The sequence below is a fragment of the Hirundo rustica genome, chromosome 1, assembly GCF_015227805.2.
Source record: "Hirundo rustica isolate bHirRus1 chromosome 1, bHirRus1.pri.v3, whole genome shotgun sequence".
Lineage (NCBI taxonomy): Eukaryota > Metazoa > Chordata > Aves > Passeriformes > Hirundinidae > Hirundo > Hirundo rustica.
Genome location: NC_053450.1, coordinates 32,628,005 through 32,646,677, shown reverse-complemented (window position 1 = coordinate 32,646,677; position 18,673 = coordinate 32,628,005). Strand labels below are relative to the sequence as shown.

The 18,673-nt window shown below is 38.5% G+C and overlaps 1 protein-coding gene across 1 annotated transcript; it reads left to right on the top strand.

The window, feature by feature from the left end:
- The first annotated feature begins 1,360 nt into the window (after positions 1 to 1,360).
- Positions 1,361 to 18,403, top strand: TERF1 (telomeric repeat binding factor 1). Its single transcript, XM_040085749.2, has 10 exons — positions 1,361 to 1,580; positions 3,767 to 3,862; positions 6,016 to 6,146; positions 7,262 to 7,348; positions 8,640 to 8,789; positions 10,787 to 10,881; positions 12,013 to 12,078; positions 12,164 to 12,207; positions 13,254 to 13,318; positions 17,553 to 18,403. The coding sequence occupies exons 1-10, from the start codon at positions 1,391 to 1,393 to the stop codon at positions 17,709 to 17,711; spliced, it is 1,083 nt and encodes a 360-aa protein (XP_039941683.1). The 5' UTR covers positions 1,361 to 1,390; the 3' UTR covers positions 17,712 to 18,403.
- Positions 18,404 to 18,673: the final 270 nt, after the last annotated feature.

Sequence of the window (18,673 nt, the reverse complement as noted above, 5' to 3'; positions counted from 1 at the left end):
CCACCACAAGAGTCATCTGACCACAAAATACCTACAAGATAGGCATCTTTTCTAAAATACTTCTTCAGGCTTTCTATTGTCAAGGAAGAGATAGGCAGCATCTGAAATCCATTTGTCCACATATCATGGGCTCCTCAAGGACACTCAGAGCTGGGTGCTGTGCTGGTTTTGGTTGGTGCAGAGTTAATTTTCTTCACAGTGGCTTGGTGAGGAGCTGTGTTTCAGATTTGTGTTGAACACAGGGATGATAAGACAATTTTGTTAGTACTGAGCAGAGTTTGTGCTCAGCAACCTGGTCCTGCTGTTGCTTATCACGGTAATTTCAAGCTCTCATCCATCTTCCTGTCAGTTTCTACTATAAAACTCATAAAATGCCTGCTCAATTAAACATTAATGCATAATAATCTCCTTCTTTATGTATACCTGGTTCGTGTCAAACTGGTAAGAATTTTGATTCCTGACATTATCAGCAGCAAGAAGTTGTCACAATCTCTTTCAAAGTGCAAACCTAAGTCTTGCACTCTATTAATACAGCTGTCCAAATAGAAGATTATTTTAAGTTAAATTATGTGCTTTCATGTCCCTTTGACCTCAACTTATTAATGCCACAGCAAGATTTCTGTGGGTGCAATTTAGCCTGAGCACAGGAGACAAAGGAGGTAAAGGCCCATCAGCTGGTAACTCTCTGATACCACACTGTTCCTCCCTGGTGAGAAATAAAGCTCAAATTAAAGCCTTTCACCAGATCTATCAGAACATTGCTTGACCCGCCATCACATCTCTGAGAAGAAAACTGTTCTGCTCTTCAGCCTTAAATTCAGCTCTCCTCAGACTACCTTCTTCCTCCCTGGGTTTTACGCTTTAACATGTACAAACAGTTGCCTTCTCAGACAGACACACTCCAACTAATACCGTCCCTCCTCACATTCCATCCTGGGCTTCGTTGACAAGTCGAAGCTCCCACTTTTCAGTTTTTACAGGCTCTGGTATCTCCTCCCTCCCTCCCTTCCTTCTACAGCCTCCTTTCTCCAGAAGCCACACGAAAACGCGCTTAGAGAAGCCCTTCGGATCATACATGCAAGAAAACACCCGTGTTTTGCCTTTTGCTCCCCTAGGAAGCGTGAGACACGGCAGCTCCCACAGCTACCACCCCACATGGAACACCCCTCCGCTACCAAACGGCATTCGCGGAGCAAAACAAGCGCGCGGTGACGTCGGCCCGGGCCGTGAGGGGCGGCCGCGCTGATTGGTTGCGACCCAGCGAGCAGGGCGGGGCCGGATGGAACAGCTGTGCTGATTGGATGCAGCGGGGGATGGGCGGGGTGATCTTTCTGATTGGCTGCGACGCGGCGAAGCTCGGAGCTGGCGGCAGTTGGCGCGCGGACTGAAAATGGCGACGGCGGCCGCACCGTGGGCGATGGATGCTGGCAGCTGCGGCGGCTCCGTCAGTTCGGCCCCGCCGGTGGCCGCGGAGGCTGTGGCCGCGGAGTGGATGCTGGAGTTCGCCTGCTCCTGCCTCTGCCGGCACTTCGCGGAGCAGAGCGGGGCCGAGTTCTGGCGGTGGAGGGACGTTGCGCAGGGTAAGGGGCGGCGGCGGTTCGGGGCTCTCGCACAGCCGCTCCCGGGCCAGCGAGCGAGTCCTGAGGGGCAGCGAGCGAGTCCTGAGGGGCAGCGAGCGAGTCCTGAGGGGCAGCGAGCGAGTCCTGAGGGGCAGCGAGCGAGTCCTGAGGGGCAGCGAGCGAGTCCTGAGGGGCAGCGAGCGAGTCCTGAGGGGCAGCGAGCGAGTCCTGAGGGGCAGCGAGCGAGTCCTGAGGGGCAGCGAGCGAGTCCTGAGGGGCAGCGAGCGAGTCCTGAGGGGCAGCGAGCGAGTCCTGAGGGGCAGCGAGCGAGTCCTGAGGGGCAGCGAGCGAGTCCTGAGGGGCAGCGAGCGAGTCCTGAGGGGCAGCGAGCGAGTCCTGAGGGGCAGCGAGCGAGTCCTGAGGGGCAGCTGCCACCAGCACGCCGGAGGGTGCGAGTGCTAAAGCACTCGTAGCCTGCCGACCACCGTGGCCAGCAGCGCCGGGGGTGACGCTCAGCTCCTTCGGGGGCCTCAGGAGATTCCCGGGCTACCGGGGAGCCTGTGGAGGGCTTGGGTGGTATCGGCAGCACTCGCACACGGTGGCGATACAGCGGTGCTAGGCATATTTCAGAGAACTATAGTCCGGCAGACAGAGATTAGATGCAATGAAGTCGGGTGACTGGATTTTGAATGGAAAAACATATACTTAAAATGAGAAATAAACCTCAACGCTCTCACTTTAGAGTGAGAGTGGTTGACAACTGGAAGTAAATATCTAAGTCTCAGATAAATTTGATGGATTTATGCTTTCTTCTGTAAAAAGCTGTTTTTCTGAGGATGCCAGGTTAGAGTTTCGGGGGATATTTTGTCCGTGTATATGTTCACGACACAAGTGAATGTAATAGTATGACTTGTTTAAACTTCTGTAGAGAATGGAATACAATGGCATGCAAGATGATTACTAAGTAGATTGATATGGGATACGGTAAGAGATTAGAAATCTAATGATAACTTACTTATGTACTATGAATGGGGCTAGATTAAATTTTTTATGTTGCTTCTTGATGCGTGGCCTTTGGACTGCAACTCATCGGGAGAATTATACTGAAGTTTCCTGAAGGTAGGAAGCAGAGACACTGTCAATGCAAAAGCAGATTGAAAATATCTCCTGAGAAGAGCTGGGAAGACTGAGTGTATTAGTAGGAGCTATTAATGAAATTGTACAGAATTCAAGGTCATACAGAAATAAGAAGTAATGGCAAACTTTGAATTTGTTTCTACTCTCTGCAGCAACAGAGGGAAGAGTTTTGCACTCTAAGATTATAAAGTCAATTTTGTAAAAGTCTTTGGGAAAAGCTAAGCATAGCCATAAGACTGTAATAGAAAGTGGGTGTGGTTTTTTTCATAGAAACACAGAATTACTACTCTTGCATGTGTCAAAGGTAGACCCTGCAGAAATAATGATTGGCTGTCAACAAGAAAGTCAATTTAAACAGAAGCAAGTGCAGAAAGGTAGGAAGGCAGTGGTTCCAGATGATACCCAGCAGCATCATCAAACCCAACTATTCTGTGATTCACTTTTTATTTTGAATGGTTCTGTATTATGCTGTGAAGACTGATTCCTATATCCAGAACATTAGCATAAAAAATTCACAGTAACCTGTGTGATGGGAATAAACTCATGACAGCTCCCATTTTAAAATATGTAATAATCCTTGTGGCCTTCAAGCCTTGCAAGGAGGATTTCCCTTGTAAATTTACATTTCTGAGTAAGCTTTCTCTTTTACTGCTTTAGTTCTTTAAATTGCTATAGCAACGTGTAAGTGTTACCAGTCTGCCTGTGGGTTCTGGTTTGTGGGCATTCCCTGGAAGCGTTCTTTGGAGCAGACAGTTGTCTTTTGTAGTAACCTACTTACAAAAAAAAGAAACCACACACCCTAAATTCAATACTATGGCCTTTGAATTGGATGAATATAAGCCTGTGATTAATTCTACTGTTTCTTCAGAAAAGGATAGCTTCTTCTGGTCAAGCTCTTAAATATTTATTTAAGTTGTTTTAGTGTGGAAGAATACTAGTGAAGTGTGCTTCACTGGTTTCTTAAGGAAGTATAAATTTAGTGAAATCTGATAACCCAGTGTCTAGTATATGTCTAGCCACACTGTGGCAGTGCTGGAGCAAGACTGACACAACTTTTCTCTTCTTTTCAGCTCTTATTAATGGCCTCTCCCAAATACCTCCACATCAGAAAAAAACAGTATATCTCTGCCAGCTTTTGATAAGAATTGCACAAGGAAAAAACCTCGGTAAATACTCAAGTCCTTTTTTTCACTTGTTTAAAAATAGTTTCATGACCTTCTACAGAGGTGTATTAGATATGCTTTCACATAGCCTTTACTGTGCATATCTATATATGCTTTTTTATATAGCTGTATCTGTGTATAAATGAATTGATAAATTTCACATTTTAGACTACCTTTATTACACATGTGACTGAGCTGTCTGCAGGACTTGGGTTATTCTGTGCTGAGTGACTTAGCTACATGGAGTTTAAATGACTATATACTTCTTAAATTACCAGCTTTTTTTGTCAGAGTAGTATCAACAAAAGAAATATACTGGAAATGGCTGACTAGCTCTTAGTGAGCAATACATTTGAGTTTAAAACTCAAGATATGTATTCTTTTCTGCACATTTAACTCTAGAGGTTAAAGTAGGACAGAGAGCAGGAATGAGAACATGGATGAAAAGGATGACTACCCATGGTTCCTACAGAAGACTGTAAGACTTTCAGCTGGCAGCAAGTCCTTGGGGCTCTTATTCACTACCATATCTTCTGTTTGGCTACATTTGCAACTTACCGGTTTAGCCAAGATGATTTTGTTTGAGTTTCTGGAAGACTTTGACCTTTTTTTTTTTTTTTTTTTTTTTTTTTTTTTTCCCTGTTTGATAAAACTCTTTGGAATTTAAAGACTTCAGAAGCAGTCTTGAAAACATGAGCATGGAAGAAAAACGTATATTCTAGCCTAGCAATGCCACAAAGTCTTGTTTTTATACAACTAAATTTCCTGTGTTGCTTATCAGGTATTATGCCATCCTGATTTAGTTTTGCTTGAGAATCAAATTCTAATATTTAAAACAGTTCATCAAATTATATTAAATAGTGTACAAATTATGACATTTTTGTGCTAATGCTTTTAATTATTGTGTATAACACTTGAAAATATGACTATTGTGTGTTACTATCTTATCAGTAGAGAATGATCTGCATGGTGAGGAAGATTGTGTGTTGTATTATATCAGGTGTAGCTGCACAATGCGCATGGAAAGCTAGTATCTTTGCTATTTTTTCTAGTTATTAAAATATTTGATCTGTGCTGATCACACAGAGTAGGATTTTTCAGCTCTCTAAGAGCTAAATACTTTGGTTTTACACTATTAAAATATGAAATGTCATGTTACTTGATACAATAATTAGAGAAACACCTGTTTTTGTTTTAGTTATGTGTATATATGCACATAATACTGTTTGAAATTTCACTGTATGACATCGTAGCAGGTATAAAATATTTTTTCTCTCTTCAGTATTGTGTAAATTGTTTACATTCTGTCTGAAAAAACTCAATGAAAGGAAGAAGTTATTTTGAGAGATTCTGCTGATACCACAAAATGAAGGCATAAGTGAGGCTGTAGTTCAGCGAACATCGTGAATTTTAAGCTGGCAGTGCCATGGGAAAAAAGCACTTGTGCACCTGCCAGCTCCTCCTGCATCTCTTACATTGGCACACTCACTTGTGCAGGTGTGCAATGACCAGACTGGGAAACTGCTTGAGAGTATTGAGGGTATAAATATTTGGCTAGGCTAGATTTCTGCCAGAACTGGTCCCTGATCCTTTGCTGGAAGTCTGCACAAACCTTGGTGTTGGCAGTACACTGGTGTGGAATGTTGCTTCTGCTTTTTCAGTGAAACTCCTGTGTCACTGAAAGCTGTTCAAATTTCCCTCTCAATTTAAGCACTTCAAATACAACAAAAAGTTAAGAAATGGAAATAGTGATTAGACTCGGGGGAAAAAAAACCTAACTACTTATCATGGTGATTATAATATAAAAATTAATAGTATCAGTATCCAGTGTTGTGATATCTGATGCTAAGTTTAATGTACTATTAATGCCAGCCCAAATACCTAATTGCAGGTGGTGTTTTAAGTGAACAATGATTAGCTGACATAATACCCCCTGAAAATGCAACAGTGATGTTATAAGCTAGGGTAGCAAGAACCAGGCTCTCTGAAAAGAAGACAGTTGCTTCAGGTTTCTTAAATGCACCTAAAAATTGAGGAAAAAGGAATTGAAAATGTATAATACATACTACTTTTACTTTACTGCATGTAAATAATGTAATCTATTTAACTTTATCCTTTAATTTTTACAAGTACTTCGGTTTTTTTCCCCCTCTAAGGATTAAAGTTTGAAAATGATCAAAGAATTTCACCTTTGGAATCTGCTCTTTCGTTCTGGACTTTACTAGAAAGGGAAGAAAACAAACTGGAAAAACTTCATGAAGATATTCGTCGCTTGATTCAAATTCAGGTCTGTGTGACTTACTAATAATGCTTCAGGATGCTGCCTACTCATTGGGAATGAGTAGCTGGGAAGCTGCCTGGCAGGAAGGGACCTGGGGGTGCTGGTCAACAGCAGCAAAACAAGAGCCAGCATGTGCCTGGGTGGTCAAGAAGGCCAGTGGCATCCTGGCTTGTATCCAGAACAGTGTGGCCATCAGGACCAGGGCAGTGATTGTCCCCTATGCTCAGCACTGGTGAGGCCACACCTTGAATCCTGTGTTCAATTCTGGGCCCCTCAGGACAAGAAAGACTTTGAGGTGCTGGAGTGTGTCCACAGAAGGGCAACAGAGCTGGGGAAGGGTCTGGAGCACAAACCTCACAAGGGGCAGCTGAGGGAGCTGGTAACATTTAGCCTGGAGAAAAGCAGGCTCAGGGAGGACCTTATCGCTCTCTACAACTGTCTGAAAGGAGGTTGTAGCCATGTGGGGGTTGGTCTCTTTTCCCAGGTGACCAGTGACAGGATGAGAGGAAATGGTCTCAAGTTGTGCCAGGGGTGGTTAGGTTGGGTATAAGGAAAAGCTTTCACACAAAGGGTTGCACAACATTGGAACAGGCTGCCCAGGGGAAGTGGTGGAGACATTATCCGTGGAAGTGTTTGAAGGAAATGTGGATATGGCACTTGAGGACGTGGTTTAATGGTTAAGATGGTGGTGGGTGCTAGGTTGATGGTTGGACTTGACCTGAAAGGTCTTTTCCAACCTCAAAAATTCTACTCTATCCTGCTAAAACAGAGCCCCTTTTATAAAAAGCTTGGGCTATTAGCAGACTGAACTTAATTTTCAGCTTTAGTACAGAGTAAGTAGATCTGTACAGGGGACCTTTTTCTGTCTCATATGGTTCATGTTTGTGCCAGTTCAAATTTGTTTCAAAATGTGCCAATCTGGAAAAGATATCAGTTGAAATAAATTTCAAAACTAATTTCAGAACTAACAGTTAAAAGTAAATAAGTGTCAGTAACCCTTAAAAATATAATCATCTGAATTTTGGGAGTCTTAGAAAACTGTAGAATTGTGAATTCTCTTGTTTTTTCTGAATCTCAGGTGGAAAGTATTTCATCCTATCTTGTAATTATATTTCTTGTAGATTGTAGCAGTCTATATGGAAAACAGATATTTCAAGGAAGCTACTGAAGTTCTTGAAAGGCTGTTCACAGATTCTCAATCAGATAAGGTAGTAACTTGCTTAAATTGCATTAAAAGCTCTTAATTTTCAGAGAAGAGGGGCGTTGGCTTGCCAAGCAAGCAAATCCTACCTGCATATGCATAACTTCAATCTCATTATTGTCTATGCAGTCACTTTCACACCTATGTCACCTTAAAACACAAAAGGAAACTTGTGGCTAGGAGATTAATAGAAATACTGGATGATCTGCGGGAGTAAAATGCGTTTTAGCAGCAGTTCTTCTTCATCCCCTCTTCCACTTCTTATGAGGAGTGAGATTGCACTACAAATTCTGGGAATTTGACAGTGCTGACAGCTAACAGCCAGTTTGCTGATTTCTATTGTAGCGGATTCTTGTCATCTTACTTATGTTCTATGTTCCAAAGCATCCCAGGGAAGGAAAACTCATTAGCTTCTGTAGTACAGACTGAATGCTATTATGCTTCTGCCTGGAAAAGACAACATGTGTGTCAGGCCACCTCCTGGTTTGAAGTTGACTGCATCATTCAGAAAGTTGCAAGTTTGAGTGAATATCTCTTTAATATAATAGTGCATGCAATTGAATTTGCTGGGGTGGAGAAAAGAGCAATAGAAGAACTGCAGGCAAGAAACAAAGACTTTAAAAATGCTGCCTATATTTTCAACTGGTATACAATAGAACATATGCTCTATGTAAGTAGTGGCCTGTGTGTAACTTACTCTTCAGATACACTTCCACTCGGAGAATTTGGGTGTTTGGAAAGTGTAGATTGTGGTAATAGTACTCAAATTCATAAATAAAAATGCAGCCTATACACAGAAGATAATTCTCCAGCCATAATGGCTTCTTTAAAATTCAGAGGGATTGGTAGACACAATGTGAATTTCTGATTATCAGTATTGATGTGTCCTTAATGCTGCTGTACTAAGTTATGCTTTTTCTGAACACTGTACACCCCTTCCAATGGCAGTCTTTTTGAGGCAGCAAATGAGAAGACAGAATTGAGTAATGGGTGGCTTTTTCTGGATGTTTTTCCTCCACTGACAACCCTGCTTTTAGTGTTATTCATAAAGGAAATGAAAATGTGGATCTCTGATCAGTTAAACTTTACCATTTACTGAGCACGTAAGGTAAATACCTGGTATTATGTCTAGTTGACTCTAGAACTTTTCAAACTGCAGCATGAAGTTGTATAGGGATATTCAGGAAACGATATAATCATCATGTTTACCTTTATATTTCCTGTTTAGGAATGTAGATACCGTATAGATACCAAGTTTACTGCAGGATTTGTGTTGTATAAAGCTGTGCTTTTCTTAGCCTTTAAGGGTGAAGCTGGCAACTGTAATTAAAACCAAGGATCCTTATGTTCCTCTTCTTCAAAGCTTCAGTTACAGTCTTTTGATAAGTAAAATCCAGTCCTACATTAAACTTTTCATGAAAGAAAATGAAACCAACTTCTTAATACAGGTATGTTGAAAGTATTTTAAAAACTTTTGAAAAAAACTACCTGATACAATTAAATAGATTTATCCTTTCAAGGGAGTTGTTTAGGCAATATTCATTTACTGTATTAGATGAAAAGGAAACTTTTACTTTTCCTTTGGCTTCTCTTATATTCAACCTTTTTATTTTAATTACTGTGTCTTGGAAAAAGTTAGTAGGAAAGAGACTCCTTAAGATATCTTCTATGAATGCTTTTCCCACAACTGTTTTGATTAGAAGAATAGCTAGGAAAATAATGTAATTGAAACAAGATCTGTTAAGAGAAGCAGTTCTGACATGGAACTCCTTAAAAACATAGCTTTATATTTAATCATTATTTCATTTAAGCCTATATGACTTCTTAAACTAAAAATAAAAAATCAAGACCTGTTAATTTGGCTAAAAGTTTTAGGAATGTCAAAGGAGTTAGGAGATAGAAAACTTATTGCTGTTTTCCTGTAAATACAAATGTTCCTTACAGTCAGCCTTGCTCAAAAGTGATTTAAAATTGGCAAGAACAACATTCCTTCTTCAGTTCATCTTCAGGAGGATTGTAAAGAATTTCTCTTATGTTTACTTCGTATAAAAGAATATTGAATTATTCAATTACAAAAGCACAGACGTCTAAAGGTAATAAGAAGCAAATTTTAAATAAACAATCCTGAAGTTCCTCTGTGTTTTTCATTTTCTTACCAGAGAGACTAGACAACTTATTAAATACAGTCAAAGGATAATGCAAGGAATGCCTTTTAATGGTTTCACTTGACTGTCAGTTTTCAAGTTTATTTTTCAAGTCTAAGAGGAAGTGGAGGCTTGGAGGTGTTGGAAAAGGCTGAGAACTCCATACTAGCATGCCTAAGGCCCTCACTGCCTGCACATTTGTGCTACTGTCTGCACCCACATTGCAAATCTTACTTTGAACAGTTATTCTGGCACATGGTGGAGACTGTTTTGTGAAGAATTCCCATTTCTGTTCAGCACACAGGTTTCCCAGCAGTGTACTCTGTCTTCTCTGCAGAAGAACACTCTAGCTTTAACTGTTAATTTCTCTTCTCTGTCTTCTAGTGCCAGATGTAGAAGTATAATCATAGAATAGTTTGGATTGGAAGGAACCTTTAACCCCCTTGGAATAAACAGGGACGTCTTCAATTAGATCAGGATGTTTAGAGCCCCATTCAACCTGGCCTTGAAGGTTTTCAGGGATCAGGCATCAACCACCCTGCTGGGCAGCCACTCTCATCATACACAAAACACAATTCTTCCTTATATCTAGTCCAAATCTATCCTCTTTTAGTTTAAAACCATTAACCCTGTCCTACCACTACAGGCCCTGTTAAGAAGTGTTTTCCTATCTTTATTCAGTGTAGGAGGCCCCTTTTAGATACTCTATACAGAGTAATGAATTACTACGTCCTTCTCTTGGCAAGAGAGGAGAAATAATCTTAGCTTATGGCTAAAAGTTTGAGCAGGATGTTACAACTACCTCTTGCCAGTTCAAAATAGGTTATATTACAAGCCTAAGGTCAGCTTAAGACATGTCTTTTGAAAGTGTTACATGTATGCTTTGTCCTTCCATGAGCTACAGACCTAAATGTAGTTTTAGTTTCTAACCTGGTTATAAAATACAGACTTTGGAGTACATCGATAGTATTTGCTGTCTTAGTTAAGTTCTGCGATTTACTTCACACTTTTTTAAATTCACCCATTATACAGCTATTTGTTCTATCTCTTTGTATCCATATAAAAATAATTGCAGCTATGACTAAATTTTTTCCAAGTTATTAGATAAAGATCTTTATGTATTTCAACTTAACATGCTAAAGTTGTTTTGAAACTACTTAGTTTAATGGTAGTATCTCTGAAATGTCTGTCAAATAAGCACTGCTAATTCTAATAAAAAGTATGCATATTAATCTTAGTGCAAACTCCTATCTAGGTACTGCCTGGCTTTAATTTTAAGATATCAATTCTGTTTCTCACAGGAAGCCACAAAACATGTGGCATCTAAAGGGTTGGGAGCAAACAGACCTGTGGAAGTCAATGAAAATAACAAAAGTGATTTGGAAACAAAACAAAGGTTTGTATTAAGTATTGAATTGCTAAGGGATGTGCTTGGACAGTAACATGAAACTTGTAAACCAAAGAGGAGGTAGAAGGAGGGATGTTAAATTCCAAACTGCTGTCCAATAGAAAATTAGCTACAAGCACATTCCCTATTTTTTTTTTTTTTTTTAATTTGTGCTCTTCTGTGGTTGTTACTTTTGGCATTTACATCAAATAGCTTGTCATTAAGTTTAATTATTTGTGAGGCTGCACAATTTTCAGTTTAAACAGCTGTCAGTCTATAATAATAAAAGCACAAAAAAGACTTTGCTTTTTTAATGCTTGATTGAACTCCTTCTAGTTCTAATTGCAAGCTATAGATCATGTCAAGAAGAAAAAGGAAATGGGATCAGTTCCATTTTTCTTACAGCTGACCCCTTAATGATACTAGTGTGAAGGGAAATAGTTATATTGCGTCATGATTCTGACAGTGTAAAACCTTCAATACAATTACATTATTATTCTGGAAAATGCTAATATTCTAGGTTTATCACCACTTGTTTTTCAGGGAGAATAAGTTGCAGTCTGTAAAGTCTATATTTCTTCATTTTTGTACTTGAAATACTTGGCATCATTTAGTTAAAATTTGCAGATGCAGACAGTATAGAGGAAGACAAGTCATAAGATTTTTTAATTTTTTTTTTTTTTTAGAAGGGTATCTCTTGATACATCTGAGAGACATGATGAGAGACTCGTTCAAAAAAACCTATGGAAATAATTCCTAATGAAAAAATAGAAGTGCAAAAGGTCTCTTATCTTCAACTTAAATGTCTTGGGAGCAGGCTACCCCAAGGAAGTGGTCACTGAACAAAACCTGGCAGTTCAAGAAGTGTTTGCACAGTGGTGTCAGGCACATGGTGTGACACCTGGGGATACCTGTGCAAGGGCTAAAAGCTGAACTCTGTAATACTCAGCAGATTCTGCTTTTCTCCTCCAGGTACAGGGAAGCAAAGTTAAGAGGGTGAATGGTGCAGTTAGTGATTGTATGCCACTGCTTATGTAGAGAAGTCTTAGAATTTTCTTTAATTTAAATATTAATTATATTGAACTATATAATTGGCAAGTTGCTGCCTAGGAAATAATTTTTTTGTCTTTTCTTTTTAAGTCTGGTGAAAGAGGAACATTATGTCACAAGTCAGTCATCTGGAGACATAAAAAAACCCATAGTAAGGTAAAAAATTTTGTTGTCGTTGCTCTGGTCACAGACTTATCATCAAGTTACTTGTATTTTTACTTCAGGTCTGTGTTCTTTGCAGGAGATGTTCAGGACGGAAACTCAAAGAGAGCAGAGTTCTTCAGAGTAAGTATTAGTTTATTTTTACACTTTCAAAACAGTCATGTCAAATACTTCCTTCTAACTGCTATGCAATTATGCAATGTGATAGGATTAATGCAGAAATGGTTGTGGTGGATAAAAATACCGCAAGCTGTGTGCGGTTTCTGCACGAATGCAGGTTTGGTGGGTGCCATATTTAGGAAGCTCTGAAGTGGCTGAAGGTTCTCTAGCAGTTAATTTTGCAAATTCATTCACTATTTTCTGATTTGCTTGGTTGGTTTATGAGACTTATGGTATTCTGTGCAAATGAAAACTGCTGGAGGAGTACTGAAATTCACTTCTTTCTGAATTCTGTGCTGGATAACTTGATTGGGAAGGAACTAAAAAAGTTAGCTGATTGGAAAAACAAATTGTACAGTAAAATGCACAAAGTCACACAATGTTTATGCATTTTCCTGGTATTACTTTGTAAAAACCTAGCAACACAGATAATATAATACTTATAAGTCAACTCTTAAAACTATTAGCACCCTCTTACCATAGAGAGATGATGATATTGTTCCTGAACATGGCCATGTTGTACATGGAAAGGCAGACTCTTAAGATGCCTTAAATGCTTGCCACAGTTAAAAACCGACACATGTACTTGGAAGTGATGGAATTTGTATGCAAAGAATCATAGCTCTGATTGGTTGTTACTTCCCATTCCCTCTATGTAAAATGAGAGTAGTGCATATAGTAAAAAATGTTTTTATAAATTTAAATGTTTTATTTTGTAATATATTTTTACTTAAGTGTTTAAAATATAATTCTTTTGTGAGCTCTATTGTATGGAAAATACAGTGGGTTATTTGAATAGCCTATTTTTTGAAGACCTTGGACTGTGGCAAGATTCATGTGTATTCATATATGAAAGTATACTTATATATAAACAGATATTGAAATTTTCCTAATCTGTCAAAGCATATCAAAATAGTGTACATTCTTGTCATGTATAAATGCTAAAATGCAAAACTGCTGCCTTGATGTTGACTCCTCGTTGTCCTGGATTTATATTAACTGTCTTCTAGGTCTTAACAACATGCAAGATGTGGGAAAAAATGAAGTTTCTTCGGCATGTAGCCGAAGAAGACAGGTTTGTACCTATTCTCTCTTCTAAATGGAAAAATTAATCTGCATGCACAGAATTTTTTTCTCAGCTTTATTTAATCTAATTTTTAAATCTAGTTCTTAGATTTAAGATTCTGTAGATTACTCAAGTGCCAAAGTTGCTGAAATGGTTAGGATTTTTTTCTTTTTAAAGACAGGAAATAAAATATATTTTAAATAAAAATAAATATATTTATATTACATATATATAGAAATAAAACATATTGTTGCTAATGCTTCAAAGCCTTTTATTTGTTGAAATACGCCATTACCAAATCTTAGTGTGAAATAAATTCTTTCCACAGTTTGGATTAAAGAATTCAGGATGTCATTTGCCTGTGAGAATTTTGGGCAAATATCAAAGGCAACATTTTTTCCAGCTTAGAAGGTTAAAGATTTAGCAATTTTATAATTCAGTACTTTATGTGATGTAAAAGCATATTTACTTGGGAAACTACTCTAGTTTTTATAATCCAGATGGTAGGGTCTTCTTATAATGCTACATTTCAAATGGTCCTTTGTGGTCTCTTCATGGGTAAGTCTACTTCATTGAATTACATTAAAATAACCCTACTGTGTTCACTAATGCTAGAATTCCCATTGGTAGGAAGTGCAGAAGTGTATGCCTTAATAGAATGCAATTTGAATTTGATTTGATATTGGGGTCTTTCAAACTAATTTTTGTTTATAGCCAATTTTCCTTCATTAGTGTTCAGCATTTTCTCATGATAACTGAAGAAATTAACATTAAATAAATGTATTGCCATTGTTGGATTCCTCTTCATAATATCTCTTAGGAAGCAATGTGGAGGCTTTCTGTTTAGATAAAAGTGCAAGTCATCATCATACATCCATTTTGATGTGAGCTGTTTCATTTTTCTGGTGTTCATTTTGATTTTTCATATTTTCATATAACAGGACCAAATCTGCCTTTTTTTTTTTTTTTTTTCTTTCTCTAGAGGAGGGTTGTACTTACTCCTATTTCTTTAAGCATTTTTACTGATGTTGAAGTACTGGTTAAATCTTCAGTTACATGCTGTCCTCAGATTGGTTGTAGTCCTAATGAGACCTCATCTATCCTTGAAGTTTGAGCCCCAATAAAGAGTCTTTCACTTTTGCACAAATCTCAGGAACAGTTAAATCACTGACAACCTCTTTAAAAGTTGCAGATAAAACCAGTGCCCTAAAAAAGAAAAAAAAAAAGCACCAGTTACCAGATTTGCTTTTGGCCTTTAAAGACATAATTACTTTATTCCAGCATACTTGGATAGGTACCTTGTTAGCTAGTTGCTGGTAAGCATGAACACTTTCATGAAGCTTGTTTTCAACATCAAGAATTAAACTGTTTGGACCACAATGACACAGAGCTAATCAAAGCTTTGTATTCACATATTTTTAGCCTGAACTAGTCTGTTACGGGGTCACCTACAAGCACTGTGTCTAGGTCTAGGGCTTCCATGCACATCTTTTTAGTAAAAAAATAGGAGTTGTTTGCTTAATTGTTACAGTTCAACCTTAATTTAATATAAAGACTAAATTTGTAGACAACTGCATCTGACAGCAGCATTGAAAATTTTAGAAGAACTTAAATGAAACTTAAGATTCAGAACCGCGTTCCTTTCAACACTTAGAAAAGTTGTGGGCATTTGCTCCCTCTGTAATATTTATGCCTTACTCCCTACCACTGAAACCTCATAAATGTTTTATAGAAAGCAGTGGTAATTGGCCTTTTAAACAATAAATCTGCTTAAGCATCTGTGTTATAAAATTGTCCACTTGCATGAAAGAATGCAGTGAATGTCAGAGCTGTTGACTTCTAGAACTTCCTTTTCCATGTAGTCCCTCATTCAATGTTGGCATTGTTTGCTCTTGTTTTGTAAATGGCATTTCATTGCAATGCTTCAGTGCCTGTTTTCAGCCTTTTACTGTAGTGTTTTCAGTTAGCTGCATAGAACAATCTGCAGTGCTATTGAAAGGATGCATATTTTCTCATTCCTAAATCAGGGGAAGCAAGCGTCACAGAACTTAGGGAACTGTTAGTACTCAATTTTATATCCAGTAAGCATATGGCAAGTCCTTTGAGTGGTCTAAAATCTGCATGATACTTTATTTAAATTAAACAATGTGTCTGAAAATCTGAGTGTTCGGAATTTAGTTTGACTTGGATGGAAAAAAAATCCATGTATTCAAAGCTGAAGGAGAAAACTCAGAGCAGAGTCCCATAATGCATAAAGGAAGACGGGTTACTGGAGCAGAACTGATTCTAAGGAATAACAAGATCTTTAGATATGTGAGGGAATGTCTTCACATCCTGCCTGGCAAACTCAAGCTTGCTCTGCTGGTGTTCAGAGCTGGCCAGATGTCACGTTGCTGTGGACCAGGCAGGCACTGTGCTGATGTGAGCTCAAGCATAGCACTGCATTATGTCCAGGCTTTCAACCAGTGCTTTAACAGTGCAAAGCCAGAATCTACATAAATTCTGTCCCAGAAGGAACAGACAGCTTGTCAGTGAGTGGGGCAGGGGGCAATCACTGCTCTGTGCTGTTCCCCAGTGAAAAGAAAATGTGTCAGTCCATTATTACCTGTAAAGCAGGCTCCTCATTTATACAATATATGGAAGAAATTTATTTTTAAAAAAGCTCAAGGTAACCAATTAAAAATCAAAACAAGCTAAAAACAACCCTTTTAACAGCAAATATAATTAATCATTGCAAGTAACAAGGGCTGTGATTGTCTCTTTCAATGAAAGTATTTGAATTATCTGGTGTTGTAGGTCAAGCATAACTGTGTTACTTGAATAAAGATTTTATTTAGGAAAGTTTTCTGGCATGCTCTGAAATGAGATGAACTACATGATTCCAATGGAATCTCTGGCCTTTTAATAATAGTAGGGGGAAAAAAAAGCTATTCACCGCTAATGTTGCAAAAGGTCTATGAAACAGGAAGAAATGGAAAAAGGAAGTATTTTTGATAAAGTGTAAACTACTTTGGAGAAGTTTTAGGTTCCTAACTGCTTAGAAGTACAGTTGAACTACTCTTACTTGTAATTCTTTCACTGCTTAGTGAGGTTTGTCAGTGATCAAAGTTTACTGAGGAGGCCCTGATATTTGCATTAAGCTGGAATAAATCCAGCTTTGAGATGTGAAGTTTTACACACCTCAGCTTGCACTTTGTGTAGATGACACATTTTTCCCTTTCTGGAGAATAACCAGAATACAGTTTTGATCTGATACAGTTTTGAGGCTGAATGTTACCTAAGCTCCTTCCCCCTGAGAAATTCCCCTGATCTTTCATGTCTGAGCCCTGCTGCAACTTTTAGAAGTTTAAATATAACAGAAGGGTAGAACCATGCAGTATTCTGCACTCAGAATTATTACCTGGCCAGAGACTGAACTGATGATGCTTACAGGAGTAGAATCTTTTAAAGATCCCAGAAGGATTCCTCATCATTAAGAAATAAATTTATTTCTTCTTCCTGTTTCTGTGGATGTGGGTTCTTGGCTGGGTGTTCCTGATGCTCATGCAGGAGGGTATGCATTTGTATAATGACAGCAGCCATAAGACTTACATTTCCATTGGGTATGTTATTTTCAAAGTTAAGTGATGTTTGTAACCCTGTAATTCATGTTTCCTTGCACTTATCAGATCTACTAGTTGGCTTTAAGTTGAAGCTATTCCTTTGCACCTAAATTTCCCTTTCTGCCTAGTTCTTTACAATTTTGAAGGTTGCAGTTGTAAAGGTGAGCCATAACACAGTTCTCTAATGTTCTCTTCTGCTTTATAGCCAACACCATTTTGATAGCTGGAAGCGATCTGTTACTTATAGAAGGAAGTTTTATACATACTCTGGGAAAGCAACCTTTTCTTTTATTCCATCAAGCTATAAATTTTAGGCCTTCAGATTCAGTCATTTGCAATTCTTATGGCTCTTGTAATGTTCTATAAACATTTTTTACTTCCAATCCAGTTACTCCAATTAACCCAAGGCTTTATTAACATGGGTCCCCTTTGGGAGCCCCCATAAAGCTCTACAGGCTCAGTTACAAATTTATCATTCATCTGTAGTTTCAAGATGTGGTGCTCAAAAAAAACTCCTCTGACATCTGTACTCCAATAAGTAGGGAGCTGTTTGAAAACTTGCTTTTATATTTGCTGTAAGCTCTTACATTAATACCCTTCTCTGTTCATGTATCTGGTATTTGTCTATGTTCTTTCCCTAGCGATGGACTCACAAAGAAGACTTGGAGCTGAAATTGGGAATAAGGGAGTTTGGAGTGGGTAACTGGGCTAAAATTTTAGTCCACCGTAACTTCAACAACCGAACAAGTGTCATGTTGAAAGATCGATGGAGAACATTGAGCAAGATCAATGCAAGCTGATTTGGTCTACAGGAACCAGCTCTTCTTGACCTTCCCCTACATGAGGACCTACTCTAGCTTTTCAGAATAATATCTTATTTTAGTCTCAAGGTGTCTAGCAGTGTTGCTGTCCTAAAACATGAAACAGAATAGCAATAGGTATAAAACATTCATGTAAGCTCACTTGCTCTGGTAATTGTGACTTAAAGCCTGGCCTTTTTTGCAACATGCAATTGATGACCTAGATTCTGAAATGTGAAAATGTTTGCAGTGATTTAAGAAATGTCTATTATGCAAATAGGAGTATTACATCTGAGTGGCAACATCATTAGCATGATGGAGGCTAATAAAAAGTCAAGCATTCTGTATTTTCAAAGGGTTGTATCTCTTTTTAGAGTGACCTTTTCATAATTTTATTTCCTGCCATATAACCCATTCTAATTTGTTTTGCTTCACTTTGAAATTTTAGTCAGATTTGTTACCTCTGTAAGTTATATCAGAAAGTATGTATGTATTAGTATTGCTAATTTTATGAGCTGATGGTTTGTTGGATTGGGTTTTTTTTCTGCAGTTAAAAATGTGTAAATTCATATAATGTTGTATTTGTAAATAACAAATTGATTGGGGGGGGTTGTGGTTTTTTGTTTGTGTTTGTTTGTTTGTTTGTTTAACATGGAAAGGAGTTTATTATATAAATATACTATTTACTAACACTTAGTATCTCTTGGTTAGTTTGTGCTACCTACCTTGTCTTGACAATTGACTTCTTCCAGACCAGCAGGAAAGGGAAAGCTCAAAAACACATGGCCAAAGTGGGTCGCAATAATGAGTACGCAGTCAGTGACAACAAAGATACACTTTGATGGGGGTTACCATTAAGGTCTCTGGCTGGCTGCTGCAACTCTCCTGCTCATGGGAGACTGGAACAGATGGATGATAGCACTAGCCTGTCTGGATTCAGTAATTTGGAAGAGATTTCCACA